This window comes from Pteropus medius, unplaced genomic scaffold (genome assembly GCF_902729225.1).
Source record: "Pteropus medius unplaced genomic scaffold, Ma_sr-lr_union100, whole genome shotgun sequence".
Taxonomy (NCBI): domain Eukaryota; kingdom Metazoa; phylum Chordata; class Mammalia; order Chiroptera; family Pteropodidae; genus Pteropus; species Pteropus medius.
In genome coordinates, this window is record NW_024351735.1 from 3221540 (window position 1) to 3240259 (window position 18720).

Below are 18720 nucleotides of genomic sequence, written 5' to 3' on the forward strand. Positions count from 1 at the left end.
TAGACGATGGCTCCCTCACTGCACCCTGAGATTTGTGCCTCCTCGGAAACACTAGCAAGGCAAGGGGCAGAGAAGGGATATTCTCAACATGTGATGACTTCCCAGCTTTAACTGCTCAATTTCTAGCTCCAAAACAGTCCGTGACTGTGTGGAGAAATCGTTACCATGAGTTTCAAGAAGGAAAAATGCAGTCTTTAAATTGTAATTCTCTAGAGGATATCAAATGATCATAAGGAAAACCATGAAGTCATTTCAGCTTCTGACTCTAAATTTCAAAGAAAAAAAGGAGTGATAGAATTAAAAGTTGCTGGAAGACATAGCGGTGCACATTTAGAAATCACTGTACATAAATACTTAGTTTTTTACCTCATCCCTCAAGTGAGTCATTGTTTTCTTAATAGGAATTATATCATCGCCTGTTTCTAAGAGTATGATCCAGGCAGCATTGTAAATATCAGGATGGAACTGGCTGAGACACAATTGCTTACACAAAGCCCTGCAGTGCTTGCTGTATCTGAGGCATTTGACTCCAAGCATGTAGCAGAAACAGCCTAGACCTAAGAAAGAAGGCACGCAACAGCCAAGTGGTCTGTCCCAATCCTAAAAGCAGCTTGACAAGCTGTTCTCCTCACAAAAATGCATGCCACTTGTCGTGAAATTCTGGATGCTATACGTTGCATTACATGTATATAGTTACATGTTTAAATATAATTTATGACCATATCAGTCATGAACAGGGGATGAATGAGCGAAGAATATAAATATATACTGGGTTCTGTCTAATTCCTTTTAAGCCTGTGGCAAAGTGGTATTCCCTCATTCCCAGTCTCTCCACCTTCTCTCTGACCAGCACCACTTAATGTCATTTAAGTCAATAATATGGGTTATGAAGTCACCATTCATAACACAAATTGGCTGTGTACTTTGAGATTCAAAGTTAAAGCACAAGACAAGGAATGCAGCTATTTTCACCCAGGTACCGGGTATATGACTCATTAGTCAAAATTCTTACATGGCTTTTTTGTAAGATGAGGTATATAATTTGCCCAAAGTCCACAAACCGAGATCTTATTAGGATTATTTAACTCTTAATTTTCTCCAGCAGTGAGAAAAAAGTCAATACCGATCTTGCTAAAAACAATTCGGCAATATAAATCAAGGGTCTGAAGGATGTCTGCATTCTGTGAGAAACAGAGTTATAAAAAATAATTGTGGCTCCTATCAAGATGGTGGAATAAGTAAACGCTGTGCTCGCATCAAAATTGCAGCTAAATTGTGGAATGATCAACCTGGAGAACCATCTGAAGACCAGCTGAACAGAACTCCTATAACTAAGGATACAAAGAAGCAGCCTCATCAAGACTGGAAAATTCTGAAGTTTACACTCTCTCCCCAAAAGAAAAAGAAAAAAAGAAATAATCAGGGATATGGACAAAGGTTTAAATATAAAGATGCTTATCAAAGTATATTTACAATAGAGAAAATTTGGAAAACAATAAGAAAATAAAGTATGGTCTCTCTATATGAAGGAATATCATGCAGCCATTAAAAAGCATGTCCAAAAATTATAATAATACTAATACACTCAAAATGAGAAGCAATCGTGAATAAAAAAATTGAGACATTAAGCTTTATATATACAATGTAATAATATCATGTTTATGTGTAGAATAAATATTGAAAGAAAAGACGGTAAATTATATTGGTGCTGATTCTATTTTCATCGCTACATATTTCTGTATTTTCCACAATGATCTTATATCAGTTTTATAATCATAAAAATTATAAACAATACAAATTAAAGATATCCTATCAGGTTTGTACAAAGCACTGCACAAAGTATGAGGCTGTGGAATAAAAGCTTCCCTGTATACACAGCTTTTAAAAGAGTGGTCCCCACATCAACCTCACCTAGGAACTCAAGTTTCAATAGTGAGGAAAATGCCCTGATGGGCTCTAAGAGCTTTGATGTGTAAACCACTCCATGCTAAGAGCACATTCTCCATAGACAGAATCTCACAGAATCCCTTAGTTAGTATTCATCTGCCTTTCTCATAAGACATGACCTAGCAAGTCACTTTCAGTTAAATCTGAAAGAGGGGCAGAGGGCCCCAGGTAACATGATGCACCCAGAACATGTCTGCAGCTCTGACAGGTGCAAACAACTCCACTCGTCTAAATATAAACTTAGGCTGTTTGGAAACAGTCTTTCTCCCTTTCTATTCTCATCAGGCACAAGAATGTTCTCTTCTTTAGTTGAGACTGTTGGTGCTGGTTATTTTTATTCAGATTCGCTCTGTAATAATTTTTATTCAAAGAGAAGTACTGTTATAACTCTAAAAAAAAAAGATTTTTGTTCCAAAATCTTGTATGAACCTCATTTTGGAGGTTCTGTTTTTGAAATGTGTTGAGGAGAAGACATTTACAATATTTTTATAAACCTTCCGATTGAGCAAAAAGCTGATGTTAACCCACGCATAAAGAAACATTTTTTTAATATTTAAACCAGATAGAGGACTTAATTTTTAATCAGTAAAGTGGAAATTCTTTGCAGGAATGTAGAGAACTCTGCACTTTGGCTAATTCCTGCCATTCTCTCTCCCATCATTCCTAAACTTTAACTCCCCCTTCAGGATGCTTGCTGCTCAGTGGTCACTTCTCTAGGTAGCCTTCTCTGACCTCCCCCACTCCCCTCCTACAACTCCACTGCCCCACATGTGCAGTCTTGCTCTTAGCTATCAAAACACTGAGATTTACCTTCCATACATTTATCCCACATTATTATGTAACCTAAGAGCCTCCTGAGAGTACAGTTATATTTTATTATTCCATCTCTAGCACTCAGGTTTACTATAGTTACTCAATGTGTTGTTGAATGAATGAACAAATGTGTAAGAGAAGACTGAAGGAGTCACTGATGAGCCCACGTGCAAAGGAAGAATAAAGACAGTGCTCCCAGCAAAAGACATGAAAAAGAAAAGGTTATGGGAAAATGATAATTAGCTATACTTAGCCAGTGCTAGTCTTTTTGGTTTATTGGGGGGGGGGGGGCGAGGGGTTAGCTTATTAAATGAAATTAGAACTAAAATGCCAGATATTATAAAAGGAACTTGCTATGCATTAACTGAAGGGTTGATATTATCCATTTTTACTTTCTTTCTGCTATAAAATGAGAGGGCGATGCAAGATCTCATCCAAGGGCCAGTCCAGCTGTCAAGTTCTGGGGCTCTGGGACTGCTCTGAATTCTGTTGGAACAGTCCTCCAGGGCTTGCACCCAGCTCTATTCTAATTGCAAAGGAGACTGTGTTCTTCTCAAACTCACAGACGCCATACTCCTACCTACCAAGACTGTGGTGTGCCACAGCTAAGTTTAGCCCCACTCTCCTGTTCTGAAATAGTCACCTAACCACAGGGGAAATTATTACCCATGGTTTCCTAGATCTAAGTAAGGAAGATGTTTCCAAACCCTAATGCTGTAAAGTTGTATTTACTTGTCCCAACTTCTTCCCAGTTTGGTTCAGATCACCCTTTGCCTGTATACATTTTGCAAGACCTGTTGGCTCTTTATCTCTGCCCACTCCTTTAGCATGCTCAGTACACTTGAGAAACGTAGCCAACACTTGGCTTAATAAATCTCCAACCTACTCATCAGCTAATAAAAAGGGGGTTGAGAGTTGGGAAAGGGAATATTGTATAGAAACTTTATTTATCAACTGTCTACCAATAGCTGATTTCACAGGAGATCCTTTATTAGATTTGTCCATTGAAAGAGAAGAAAGAGGACTAATGATTGGCCTTCAGACAGGGAGACTATGTCTTGGAAAACTCTGAAGGCCTGTATTGGATTACTGTAACCTACTGGCATTTTGGTCTTAGATCCCTAGATTGATTTGAGGGCACTCCTCTTTAATGAAAATGAAAATGACAGCTAATGTTTTTTTTCCCCCCCTACTCTGCTTTCTATAATCAATCAATGTTTTAAGGTTTGTGTGTTCTTTATAAAAGTTATATGTGATTCATAAACTGTTTCCAATATTGGTATTGGAAATGTATGTAAACATGATAGTACAGCCAGTTTTTTTCATACATGAGTATAAATAAAATAGTATGTTTAAAAGTAAAAAAAAAAAAATAGAATCTGCTCTTATATCCCTTAAAGCATAAATTCTCAAATACCATATTCGACATAATGAATTTTCATAAAGCTAAATATATCCAACGTAAAAGACTGGCCTTTACTCTGAGATCATGTGTTTCCTGCATTTTGTTGTTATTGTTGCTAAAAGAAGCTTTAAAAAAAAAGAATGGTAACAGTAGGTGGTAAGGGTTATTATTATTATTATTTTAATGTCTTTATTTGACACTTTAAAATGCTGGCAACCCTGTATCAACTTTCAATGTTCATTAAAATTAGAAAACTGAGATTCTCATCTCTAAAGTGACTAGCTCAAAGCTGATCACAGAGGAGATTATATATATGACTATATAAATGTATGTTTAAGAGAAGAGGGGCTTCTGGTCTCTTCTAAGCTCATCATTCTCTACAGACCTCAAAATGTCTCGTGGAGATTATGGAGGAACTGTAGATCCAGGCCATTTTTATAACAGATTCAAGTCAGGCAATTTCTTCTAAAATATACCTACCTGAGGAACTCTCAACTATATATATATACTCAGTGAGATGGGTATCGGTCCTTTGCCCCAGTAACAACTTTATAAAAAGAATTTTTGCTGTATTTCTTTCACAGTAAAACCTGGACCAGGACAGGTACAAAGCAAGCGTTCAATAATTGTTTTCACACTATCTCAGGAGCTGGGAATAGCTATCCCGGAGAAATGCCACCTAAATAGAAGGGAAAGAAAAGTATTCTCTAAGGGCTTCTCCAGGCTCCGCAGGTAGTAGGGAAGGTCGTGGTCATCTCTGAAACCTGTGCCTAAAATGTAGATGAAGGCGGGGCCAGCAGGACAGCGAAGGAAGGCTTTGCCCCGCTAGGACTTTGCCTAGAAGAGGGAACTTTCGCAAGCCGCTTGTGCCAGGCCTCTTGCTATAATGGGATGCTCTTCTGTTGGAAAGTGCCTCTGCCCCCTGGTGCCAGTCCCCGGGCTTCTGAGGAAATATTGACCCACCGCCCTTCCCAGGCCCTGGACTGCAGCCCTATCTCTCCCGGCACTCAGCCGATCACGTGGAGGAGAGGTGCTCTCCGGACCCGCGGCTCCACGGCCATTGGTCCACAGCTCGCGTCCCGGGCACGCCCATTGGCTGCGGGGGGCGTTCACGTGAAAGGGGGTCTGGGATGGCGTCCCGAGAAAGGCGAGGTGGCCGGAAAGTTAAAGGGAGCAGCGCGACGGCGGGTAGCCAGAGTCTGGGGTAGCCGGCAGCAGGGAGGAGGCGAGCGGGATGCTCTTGCGCACGGACGGATGCGGCTGCCCGCGGAGGGCGCGGACCTGAGTCCCGGCCCCCGCTCCTGCTGTGGCCCCCGCTGCCCCTGCTACCCCCGCGCGCATGCTGCCGCCGGCTCGTGCCTCTGCACCTCCTGCCTTATGAGCTGTACCAGGTACGTCCTCCCCAAGTCCTGCAGTCCAAGTGCAAGGCCGCAGAAACGGCGGGGAGGAGCGCGCAGTGAAGACCCTGTTTGGTTCTTGCCATCTACACTTTCTTCGTCCAACTTGCAGTTATACTCCGGGTGGAACGCGCTAGACGGGCTCCAGGAAGCTGTTGCTTCTACATGGAGAGGGCAATTCAGGGACGACAGGTGGGAATGGAGCCTGGTGGGACCCACGTGTTCCACTGAGGTGCAGTCCCCGCCGCGAGGGGTGACGGGCGTGGGGTGGGGTCTGGGGCTGGGACCCCAGATACCCTTGTCTCCTATTGTGCCTGGTTCGAACCGGGCACAAGGCGTTTCCAGCCTGGGACCGGACACTTCTGGAAGGTGTCTCCGGAGCTGGGCGGTGGGGTCTAGAGCACAAGGAAAAGTCGCTTCGCCCCTTCCCCGGCCTCGAGTTCCCTGTAAAACTCAAGGAAACACACTTGGTTGCCTCTCAGGCCCCCGAGGGCGATGGGACCTGGCGCGCCACTGTGGCTGCGGGCTCGCGGAGCCGGGTCACCCCCAGCCCCCAGTCCCCAGACTGGGGCTGTCCCGGGCAGGCTGGGGCGAGGCGGCCGCGCGGGGACGCTCGCGCGGCGCCGCTCGGGCCGTAGCTACCCCGCTACCCCGCCACCCCGCCCTGGTGTAATTGGGCTCCGCCTTCTCCTCCTCCTCCTCTTCCACCTCCTCCTCCAGGAACCAAGCGTAGTCCGGTGGCGGCGGCCTCCCCTGCCACCTTCCTCTGGGCTCTCCGATGCAGCGAACAAGCTGGGGAGGGGGCAGCCCCGCGGCCCCAAAGGTGGGTGCCCGACTGGGGGAAGGAGGCTCGCGGAATCGTTGGGGGCGGGGTGCAGCCGGGCCAGGCTATACAGAGAAGGGCCGAGTCGGGGTGACCTGTGGGATCATCCGGCTTGGACGCTATAGCCTGCCTCCCCTTGACCCCTGCACTGGGTTCATGCCACCCTTTTGAACTCAGAGAAAGAGGTGTAGGAGAGACTTGCTGCAAAAGAGGGTGTAGAGGGCCCAGAACAACATACGAGAAGATTTGGGGCCCGTCATGGCATTGTTTCCTGCAGAAGAGGAGAAAATTGGGGAAAGACTTGCCTTGGGAATGTGGAGAGTTGCTAGAAGGTGTTGGAGCCTGTGGTTTGTGTGGCCAGGCCTCCCTGGGAGACCTAGGGTCCAGAAGAAGAGAGCATTAGGGCTTTGAGCTGGGGTGCGGAGGAGAAAAGGAAATGGTTCATTTGGCACGGTTGTCCAGGAGCCAAGACCGAAGCAAAGCCAGCTGGAGGCCTTACCACAAAAGTAAAGTTGAGGTATTCAGGGAAAGTTAGTAGGAAGAGGAGGACCATCGGGCAATATTAGCAACCAAGAATGTCAGTGCTAGAAGGAACCACAGAGGAGAAAGCTCAAGCCCAGAGAGAATGAGTGACTTGCACCAAGTGACACAGCTAGGTGGAGGCATGCATAGGTCAGTGGTCTGTGTTTCCCGTTGGACATTTTTGGATGGCTGGGACTGTGCCATTGAACTTATCTTGTTTCTATAATATGCAGCCTCATCCACAGATATTAATCTCAAAAATGCTTTGGATAATGGTGACACGATGGAGGAGTACAAGTGGCTTTTAAGGCTGTGAATAAGGGACCTGAGGTCTGACTACAAAGGGAAAGATGTCAACTTTATTCATACTGTGTCAACCAAACCTTTTGGGAGGGGATAAAGGAATGCTGAGGGGGTAGGTGGCCATGTCTTCAAAAAATTACAATCTGGTTTTGGCTGCTTACCTAATGTAGTTTCACTGTTCCTGGGGGGTGCAGGGTTGTTGGTACATTTTATTTTTCCGTCTTTGCTTATCAAAGTACAAGGGAATGGAGCGGGGGGAAATGTCTTGGCCTCAATACAAAAAAAAAAAATACTTTTTAAAAAAGGCACAGCCAGAAAGTCAGTAGCTCAGCTGCCTGAAACTATGAAGGTCATGGGGTTATTTTCTGTACAAGCCTATAGTTTTCACAAGGAAAATCACCACCACATCTAGCCCTGGCTAGCTGTCTTGAGATGGTGTGGTTTTTCTGTTTTTTGTTTTTGGCACCAGTGGAACAGGGAAAGTATTTATGCAAAACTATCTTTGTTCTTTCCAATTTTCATTGAGTGTTAGAGTTGTCCCCTCTTGACCAGAACACTGAAATCTACCCATGGGCATGGCCCAGTCCCTCGTGGGGCCAAATTGATCTCAGGCATCTATTTGGAAGCAAAGTTTTTGAGCATCCTTACTGGTCTGAGAAACAGCTACTCGACTCTCATGATCCTGTCCTGCAACGAACTTGTATCCAGGTCCTATGTCACGCTGTGCTAGGTCAAATGTGTATTCATATCTTCTTGTTCGGTTTTTTCCCTGGCCAGCCTGGTGACTCATATCATATCTTGACAACCTGGGTGTCTGGATGAGGGAAGGGGCTGGAGCAGCAGGAGGGGGCCTGAGTACAGCCTGGTACATCCTGTGTTGGAACTGATCATTTTCATACCATTTGAAGATAAAATACTTGTCCAGGTGCCTTTCTTTCAGGGACTTAGGAAACTATTACTTTGTATGTCTCTGTTGCTAAGACTACTTCTGGGCGATGGTCATCCCTGTCACAGTCCATTGGAGAATTCTGGAGCAGAGGGTCAGGAAGCCCTATAGGAAATCAGCACTTGAGTGACTGATTCTTGGAGAATGTTCCAGTTAATAAAAACTGGAATCTACATGAGGATAGGCATAATGGTGAATGGTCAGATCATATCCTAGACTGAGGCCCCAGGGGTTAATGTCGTCACCTCCAGTTATGGTACATGCAGAAAGTAAAAGGATTCTGGGCAGGGTTGCTAGTGCAATGCCCCTGGGGCAGTAACCCTTGGGCCACCAGGTGGTTAACCGTACTTTTGCCTTTCATGGAAGAATGTTACAAAACCGATTAGGGCCGAGAAAGTGCCAATGGAATTGTTTATTTAGCTGTGGCTCTGACTAGAACTTCACCTCCAGACCCCCAGTACCACTTGTTCTTACAGCTTGGTAGTAAGAGGGGTCTTGGGCAAATTTACAGCACTGGGTCCAGTGTAACTTTTACCAACTCTTCAACTAAGTCTTTTTAACCTGCAGGATTAAAACTTGAGAGTGACTTTAGTCAGCTGCAAGTGTACAGATTCTTTAACTGATCCCCTTATTTTAAGATTCTGTTTCCACAATATACCGTAAATTTCTCAGTCTTTTTCTAATGAACTCCTTTAATGTCGTGCAGGAAAGCACGTATGAGGTTGGTTTGTGGGCTAGTCGGCCAGGCAGAGAGAACTTGCAGCTGACCTTGTGCTGACTCAGGGGAAGAGGAAGCTGCTGTGGCCAAGGAGGAACCTCTCCCTCAGTTCATATCCAGGTTGTCAAGAGTAGTCAGAGTAGAAGAGGCCAAGATGCAAGGCTTTGCTCCCTATTTGTTTTTTTTCATCCGTATTTAGTAAAAAACAAACTAACTGTGTTAAAGTTAGAGCTGGAGGTATAATTCCAGTACATTCTAACAAAGTTTTGCAATGGACAAGGAAAAACTGAAATTCAAGTACTTTGTAAGTTTAGGGTTTTTTACCTCGAATCTGTTGGTGAACCCACTGACCCTCTTTTAAGCTATCTTGCTCAATTCAGTCAGAACTCTCCTTTCCAGAACATTTGCGTGGATACAAGAACAGATAATATGAAGCAGATTTGCCCCTAAAAGTTTCCATCTTTTGACTTTGTTAGAGAGGAAACATTAAGACAAATGTCCTTTAAAATGAATTGTTAGATAAGTACATTATGGCTATAACTTATTGTTTTATTTGTTTCTCAATGTGTGTGTTTTTTCATTGGTCATCACTAAGTGATTCCTGCATCCTAGGGAAGTGCTATACTTCTTTCAGAAAATGGGATCAAACCCATTATGTCTTTATCCTTTCTCATTTTTTTCAACATATTTGGTTAATCAAAATGAGATATTATTTATTGGACCAAACCAATAGTCCCAGCTCTTGTCAGAAGGTGAGCAACATTTTGCCTGTCACTTCTTAGCTACCACCATCAACACCCCACCACCCCAACCCCAGAGTAGGAACTAGGAAAGGCCTGGGAACAAGCACCCCAACACTTTGCCACATACCTACGCCTTTGACGTAGTGACAGGAGAGATGTTTGGGAATTAATCTGGATCCTGTGTTCAGTGATTCTCAGAGTAGAGATTTTAAGCCTGGTTTCATCACTGACTTCTCCATTAGCCCATTGTAACTGTCAAATCAGAACGCCAATTTGCTATAGTAATTAGAATGATAAAAAATTGCTCAGCTTTAGTGAGGCAATTGTGTTAGATGTGTTTTTGGCCAATCTTAAAATATTTGAGGTTTTTTTTTTTTTTAGATTCACTTTTTTCTGATTACAGAAGGGATATTATTTTAGAAAGTATAAGAAAATACAAAGCAAGAAAATAGGAAAACAAATTTCCTGAAATCCCATCAACTAGATATTCTGACAGTTTTAAGTATTCTCGTCTTTTTTCTGTGCATATATTTTTCCCCATAAATCTGGTCTCTATGTACAATTTTATCCTCTCCATTTTTTTACATTAAAAGTTATTTTTTTCATGCCATTCACATCTTTCTGCAAATAGTGGTTTTGATGATGATATAAAATTTTATCACATGAATGTGGCACACTTGATTTAACCAGATATCTATTATTGGTTATTTAGACTATTTTCTACCCCTCCCGCTCCCCATTATGTTGCTTTGAACATTTTAGTACATTAACCTCTGCGTACTTTTAATTATTTCCTAAGATAAATACCTGCATATGATATTAGAACCAAAAATGATAAGAACATTTAGAAAAGCTGAGTCAATTTGGACTAATGCTAGTATTTATATTATCTCTTAAAATTCTTTCCTAAATTCAATAGGTAAAAGCAGGCATCATTTTCCAATCTAAATATCTTAAATTACTTACAAGATTGGACATTTTGCATATTTATGGGTCACTTTTAAATATCTTTCATGAATTTTCTATTCTCTTTGCTCATTTTTCTGTGTGGAATATTTGACTTCGTTATTGTTTTGTAAGACTCTTTACCTATTAAGGTATTACCTCTTTGCTGTTATGCTTTTTGTAAAATATTTTCCCAGTTTGTCTTTAATCTTTTAGTTTTAATTATTTTTTTACTTCAGAAAAATATAGTTTTTATGAAGTCAGATTTAACCTAATCTTTGGAACGATTCTCTTTGCTGTGTATTCTTATAGAGGCTCTCTTCACTGTAGGGAAAAAAAAAAACACATTTACTTATATGAAAGGTTTAAAAATGTTAAATTGCTGGATTTTTTTTTAAAGAAAGATATACTGGAATATAAAAATCTGTTCATTTAATGAAAGCAGATTTGTGTCTGTCTTCACTATTGAATCCCAGTGTCTAGCAGAATGCCTGGCATATAGTAAGCACCAATCAATATTTATGAGATGAATTTCTTTTTATTGGAACATATTTTCCAAAGTATGTTCCTCAGAACATGTGTTCTCTAAGATGCTCCATAAAAATCAGGTTCCCTAGTCAGATAAGTTTGAGAAGTGCTGCAAACAGTATGCTCTTTTATTAATCCCCATGGCACATTAGCATACTGAAGGCCCTAAAAAATCCTGACAGAAAAACCTGTGTCCTTAGTGTTAAGACCAGTGGCTTCATACTTTTTTGTTTGTTTTAACCTTGCACCGCTTTTTACCCCCACTTCACACTCTTAACGTCCCCTGAAATCAAGGTCGTGCTGGACCACACTTGAGTTAATAATACTGAACTGTAGCCATGCGAGTGGAGATGAAGATCCTGTCCCTGTTGAGTCTAAACATCATTCTGATCTCATCGCTCTTTCTTTCTGTCCCCCTTTTGCCAGGGTTCTAGCCTGTTCATCTAACCCAATGATGGCTGTGGACATAGAGTACAGGTACAGCTGCATGGCTCCTTCCTTGCGTAAAGAGAGGTTCACCTTCAAGATCTCATCAAAGCCAAGCAAACCTCTGAGGCCTTGTATCCAGTTGAGCGGCAAGAATGAAGCCAGTGGAGTGGTGGCCCCAACCGTCCAGGAGAAAAAGGTGAAAAAGCGAGTGTCCTTCGCAGACAACCAGGGACTGGCCCTGACAATGGTCAAAGTGTTCTCAGAATTCGATGACCCGTTAGATATTCCATTTAACATCACTAAGCTCCTAGACAACATTGTGAGTTTGACGACAGCAGAGAGCGAGAGCTTTGTTTTGGATTTTTCTCAGCCTTCTGCAGATTACTTAGACTTTAGAAATCGGCTTCAGACCGACCACGTCTGCCTTGAAAACTGTGTACTGAAGGACAAAGCAATTGCAGGCACAGTGAAGGTGCAGAACCTTGCGTTTGAGAAGACGGTGAAAATAAGAATGACATTTGACACTTGGAAAAGCTTCACAGACTTTCCCTGTTGGTATGTGAAGGACACATACTCTAGTTCAGACAGGGACACATTCTCCTTTGATGTTCGCTTACCTGAGAAAATTCAATCTTATGAAAGAATGGAGTTTGCTGTGTGCTATGAGTGCAATGGACAGACGTACTGGGACAGCAACAAAGGCAAAAACTACCGGATCATCCGGGCTGAGTTAAAATCTACTCAGGGAACAGGTGAATCACAAAACGGACCAGATTTTGGAATATCCTTTGACCAGTTTGGAAGCCCTCGGTGTTCCTACGGTCTGTTTCCGGAGTGGCCTAGTTATCTAGGATACGAAAAGCTAGGTCCCTACTATTAGTGACTGCATGTGATGGAGCACGGCTGAGTGGGTGCAGACAGGCCTAGCTGTAGTCACAATGGGATGAAGATGGAAGCCAGGAGAATCGCCGAACTGCCATCAGGCACAGCTTTTGAAAAGAAAGGATCCTATTCACTTTTTTCTTAAACAAGCAAATCCAGCCAGGCTTCAATCACAGAACTGGTTTCACACTCAGAGTGGCTCTGCTGTGTGGGTCTGTTTGGCACTTGTGGCGGCCACAGGGCCTGAACGGGATGGCGGCAGAAAGGGTCTGCACAGGAACCAGGCCTGCAGGCTGTGCTGGCGATGCTGAAGGGTGGTGGCTTGACAACGACACAATCGGAAGGGTGCCTGGGCTGTCTGGAGGAGCCACTCCTCTTCCCTTGAATGTCACTCCATCCCCAACCACCTTGCACTGGACCCTTGCTCTTCACCTTTGGGTGTTCTCCACCCAGCCAGGCCCTTCCTGCCTGTTGCTGCTCTTCCATGTCTACACGTACTTCCTACTTTATCTCTGTGCATTTTTTTTTTTTTTGCGTTTTTCTTCGACAGTTCATCTGATGTTCAGGAAAAGATAATAAAAGATAATAAAGACAAATCAGCCTATGAGACAAGCATTTCCTCTTTCGGACCCCCCATATGTATTCCAGTGGAGAACACCACACCAGTTATCGAAAGTAACTGGCTCCTGTGCAGTGTTACAGATTGCTGGCTTATGACAAGCAGGACAGTCATGAGTGGGACACTTTTAGCTTCTCTTCTTGGCTTTTGGGGGAGCTTTCTAAGTACTCACTCTTACCCTGAGTCACCAGACGGCTCAATTACAAGAGCTGTTTTGACTTGCCTGGCTGGTTTGCAGGCGTCTCATTCTTCACACGGGATTTTAGATCTCCTTTCCTGGAGACTCGTCTTTCATGCTGTGTTCAGGACATTTGGATTTGCAGATCCAATATATCCTCAAAGCCTTCTGAAAATGTTTGCTTTTATTTTGACTGTGATTTACAATATCCAGGACACGCTACAAGCACCCAGGGACTTTGACTTGGGTGTTCTTATTTATGGTGTGAGTATGTTAAAAGGATAGGGGAGAAAAACCTCACTAAGTTCTCATATTTTATCTTTAATGTTTGCCAACTCTGAAATATCAGAGACTAATTGTTCTTCACCATATTAGACTAAAGAATTAAAGGTCTGTTGGTTCATACTATTGTGAAACTCCTGGGACTTTCAATGTCAGATGGATCCCCAAACCCTGTGACTTTTCTCGGGCAAGAGTGGTTTGTACTTGGGGGTGTTTAAAAATATTTTTACATGTGTATTTGTAGAAAGTTGGGTTTTTTTTCTGTTTTTATTTTTGGAGATTAAACAACTGATTTCCATTCTTCCTGATTTACTTAAAGTGAGGTTTTCCTAAGGGATGCGGAAAGAGGATGCACAGTTGCCTGCATTCGGGGCACAGCTGCTGGTCTCTGCAGGCAAAGAGTCTTCTTTCGCTTGCATTTTCCAAATCTGTTCGAAAAGACCTCCAGGCTTCTGTGTAAGTCAGCGTCGGGCAGGTACGGAGTGTCTTGGCTCCTGGAGTTTTGTGGGTTTTTTTTTTTTTTTGAACTTTAAAATACTTTAACTTTTTAAACACTCTTTAAATGGTGTTCGATGTAATTCTTATTCCTAAAACTGGCTGTTACTAGTCTGCAGTCTAGTGCTTTATTTTTTATTCCTCTCCCAGGTGGGTAGCACTGAGGGATTGCATGATAATATAATAGATGGGAAAATCACATTTTTATCTTGTGCTGAAAATGGGCAGAACTCTTTTATCTAAGCTTATGTTACAAGTACACAGAGAGCACTTTCAGTGTTACAGATATGGTGATCAGGATTATTAATAGTGTAAAGATAAATCGAATGGAAGCAAAACTGATTTTATATAGGTCATTTTGTTTTAAGAAGTCCCCACTCTCTTCCTCCAATTCAGGAAAGGCACAAGGTGCACTGTCGTTTACATGTTTCCAAACTAAAAGTGACAAAATTATTCTATGTTCATAAGAAAACTGCCTCAAGTGACTCCTGTATGGTTTTCAGTAATAGTGATCTTAAGACATTCCTGTGTCAAAATTTGAAATAGAGTAATTCGGTGATAAGTATCTCTTTTAAAACAGCCATAAATCCTACCCCCTACCCTTCTTTACTCCCTGCTCTCCCCAGATTTTTTGCTGGGGGCACTGGTTGCAAGCCCCCAACCAGTGCACCTGGGACATTCACCCCACTAGGCAAGTCCTCACCCGCTCGCAAAGACCCCTCTCTGACTAAAGAATCTGGCTGATTTCCCTGTCCGCATTGCCATTCAGTGAGCTAACAGCATCTGAAGAATACTATCTCTTCTCTCCCGAGCAGTCTTGCTCTTTTCGCCCAGTTCTGACCCAGGATAGCATCGGATGGCCTCAGGAACTGCCTTGACAGAACCTCTCCTTATTTCATAGCTCACCATCAAAGAGGGGCAGGTTTCTCAGCTGGAGACTTCTTTGCAGCCCAATCTGTAGGTGTGGCCCTCTGACAGCTCTTGGTTATGATGACAAATGGCCCCCAGTCCTGGGGTCCTTCCCGAGTTGCCCCATGAGGCCCAGCCTCCTGCCACTGGGGCAGTGGTCCAGGAATGGGGAAGCAGATTCATTTTTGTTTCATATTTATTCTTCCAAATGCCCTGGGGAGATTTGCAAATTAGGTGCAATAAATAAGCTGGACTATACAAAGATATATAATAAATAAGCTTTCATTGTTTCTTAGAAGAGGTGAAGCATTTGAGTGGGGTTTTTAAAAATTTTTTTTTTTTAAATATTGTTATAGGGGAGCTGGTGAGAAATATCAGAGTTATGTAGTTCTCCAGAAATTGAAACAATTTCAGAGTCAAGGTAGAATTTTTTTTTCCTCTAATTTTAATAGTGGCAAAACATTATTCTTTCAGTGTTTTTTAAAGATGTAAATTTCAAACTGCTAAAAGAATTTGAGGTTTTGATCTTTGCATATAATTTGCTTTTTAAAAACAAGTATCACTTGGATGTTAAATGGATTATATATATGTTTATAAGCCCAAAAAGTGATTGTTTGCTTACTTTTTAGAAATGCCTGTTTTCTGGCTCTTAATGGACAGTGAATGAAAAACGTGGTGGTTTTTCATTTGTTTCCTCTTTTAAAATTCCTCAACTGGATGTGGTTTGCCAGAGTAGGCCTGTGGCTCTTTGCTCTGGGAGGTCCTGATCTGTTTCTCTCTTCCAATAATGATCACTGAAATTGGGGAGAAGAAGTTCAATGGACTATGGGATCTTACAGGGTCATCTGAAGACAATTTGGCAGCTATCTTCACTTCCTGAAGTGGGACACATCTGGGGCTGGGAGGATAGCTATGGTGGTAAAGCATTGCCGCCCAGGTGGTAAAGCTGTGAACGTTTTTACAGTTTTGTTTATCAGTTCCTAGAGATTGCTGGACCTGTGAGGACTCTTTAAGAATGCAGCTGTGATGATGTGTTTCACTTTTACTTCAGTGTGAACGTAGAACTGAAGACTCATCTTTCTGACGCCTAGAAGTGCCTTGTCAAGGAATTTTCACGTTTTTAGAAATAAATATTTTTGTACACAAAGTTAAAGGGGAAATGCACTTTAAAATCACAAGAATGGATGTGTTTTGTGTGGTATAAGAGAGTGGTTTGTATCTCAAATGCAAAACTGCAATAAAGGTAGAAAAAACAAAACTGAAACTGTCCTATTTTAAATCTAATTCTATTTTTGGAGTCAGGCTGGGGAGGAATATTCTCAAACAATGTGTTTCCACATATAGAATTTAGGTTTGCAAAGGGATAGATCATGATAATGGCTGGGCTGACAAAGCTGGAAGGCACAGAGGAATGGGAGGTAACCGCTTTTTAAGTTGTCACTGAAGCAAACGTTGATTTTAGCTAAGAAAATATGTGCTGGGGAAGAAACACAGGGGCCAGTGTTGCTCTGAATCCATTTTTAATGATCCAAGGGCATGTTGCTTCCTACTTTATCACTTGCTCTCAAAGCATATTTTTGGTTTAGTGTATTCAAAGGTAGGAAAACTATAAGTGGCTATCATAGCTTTTAACTGCTTTATCAAACTCTGTGGCCAGCAAAACCATCCAGCTCCTGATGGGCCCCCGCTCTCCGCTGGTCATGAGACATTTAAATAAGATTTCCAGAGATGGTTTATTTCAAAGTTCGGAAGGTAGAGTGGAGGGAGAGGTCTTCTATTGACAGATATTCCTGTAAGTCAGTCTCTGCCACCATGGGGAAGAGAGTGGTTCTGGGGGGCAGGTTGGGCGGGCGGGGGGAGCACATGATTGCTTAGCACCCGGCAAATAGAGGCACAAAGTGAGCTACATACATAAAAATAACTCCCTTTCCCAAGACCATCTAATTGTCCACAATTTCCCTTCGTAAAAATGGGAAAGGGAAAAATAATAACACTTCTTTTTTATGACTATTTGAAATTCAGTATGGTTTTCATCATCATATAATTCTGACTTGTGAGAAAGATATCTCAGAGATGTCTGCAGTAAAAGGAAAAAACAAAACAAAACACTTTTCTAGAGCAGTGTTCCCAGACTAGCAAATATGAGCTCTCTGAATAATTCAGCCGAACATTTACTGCTCATCCACCATGTGCAAGATAGCGCTTAGTGTGTTTTTCTACCCAAGTCCTGTAAGAGACATTCATGTTTTAGGTAAATCCTCTGGTAGCCATGAAAAGCAGAGTGTTGTGCCGTCTAGCGGCATCAGGAATTGGGGAAGCTTGGGTTCTGGCCTTGACCCTGCTGTCCCCTGTCAGCTACTCTCCTGAGGGGCTCTGAGTGTTTTTAGCAGGAGTAAGGTAAGCAGGTGGCTCTAGGAGTACCCTGAGTACTTTTGAGAGGTGCCCAACACATTCATTTTTAAAATGCTTCTAACTATAAACTTGTAAGAAGTACCATGTACAGTATTTGCATTCTTCATAAAATCACAGGAATGGATAGCATTCCAGACAACAGCTTGATCTTCGTAAATTCGTCAGTTTTCAAGCTGGAAGGGATATGAGCTCTTTTGATGGGTAAAGATATTTAGGCCCTGAGTCTGTTTCCTAAAGTCAGGTAGTCAACGACAAAGCCACGAGGAATATGTGAGTCTTTCTTTCTTTGTCCTCCCAACTGGAGTCAGTCACAGTACTAAGACTAAAATGGCGATTTTGAAAAGAAGATCCTCATGCTGGAGATGCAGTCCCCAGGGGTGGAGTAACACACACATCTTTATACACAAACGGCACATCCCTCGCAAAGGCTTTCTCAGCACCTATAAGGACCACAGACCACGGGGAAGGGGAAGCTGGAGATACAGAGCTTTAAACATGTAAATCTCTGAAACAGTTAACAACTAATTTAAATAAGTATTTTCAAAACAAGATGTGGGCCACACATACACGTACACATGTACATACATATGTGTGCGCACATCAGCATAAAAGTAATAGACATTAAATAATTTGGGTATGCGAAGACTCTATCAGACAACGAGATGCGATTGACAGTAGGAAACCACCAAAGGGGACTGTGGCTTCAGGGGCATCCTAGGAGACAGGCAGGATTCGAAGCCTCAGCATTGCCTTTCACCAGAACAGAAGCCCTGTTGTAGCACAGGAAGGCTTTAGCCCTCATTCCTCTCCCCTCTCCGTCGCTAACTCTTGGAGAGGAGAGAGAGAGGGAATCTCCACTGATTCCTTTAGTGTCCACATGGGATTTTCTGGTAGGTGACATGTTGCCACAAACATTGATGCACCTCCCAGCATCAGGCCCTCTGCTGGATTTGAATACGGCAAGGTCTGATGAGGATACATGACACACTTTGGGGGCCAAAGACATTAATAATGACCCAGGACCTTGGCCCTCTACTCCAAAATGCAAGATCAGGTGGCTATATCAGGGTTTGGCAAACTTTTTCTGTAAAAGGCCGGACAGTAAATATTTTAGGTTTTTTAGGCCACATGGGGTCTCTGTCATATATTCTTTAAAAAAAAATAAAAAAAGAAAATTAAAAATGTAAAAAACCATTCCTAGCTGTGAGCCATACAAAACAGGCCAGGGGCCGGACTTGACCTTCTCCCTGTAGTTTGCTGACTCTGGCTAAAGAGTCCTATAGGCAGAGGGAGACTTCAGAGCCAACTTGCAGACCCTCAGCTGAGGCCTGGAGTCAACCGTTCAGTTTGTTTGTTTGTTTGTTTAAAGTCCATCTAATTGATGGTCCAAACTGGGACACTTTGAGAATGAATAAGGGTGCTAT

General features: G+C 42.6%; 1 protein-coding gene across 2 annotated transcripts; it reads left to right on the forward strand.

The window, feature by feature from the left end:
* Positions 1-5267: 5267 nt before the first annotated feature.
* On the forward strand, positions 5268-16148 carry PPP1R3B (protein phosphatase 1 regulatory subunit 3B). 2 transcript variants are annotated; one of them, XM_039846465.1, is made up of 3 exons: positions 5418-5556; positions 6283-6385; positions 11517-16148. In XM_039846465.1, exon 3 carries the CDS (start codon positions 11542-11544, stop codon positions 12397-12399), a length of 858 nt encoding a protein of 285 aa, XP_039702399.1. In that variant the 5' UTR covers positions 5418-5556; positions 6283-6385; positions 11517-11541; the 3' UTR covers positions 12400-16148. The 2 variants fall into 2 exon arrangements, with proteins under 2 accessions (XP_039702398.1, XP_039702399.1); XM_039846464.1 differs by lacking the exon at positions 6283-6385 and having other exon boundaries at positions 5268-5556.
* The last annotated feature ends 2572 nt before the right edge of the window (positions 16149-18720 follow it).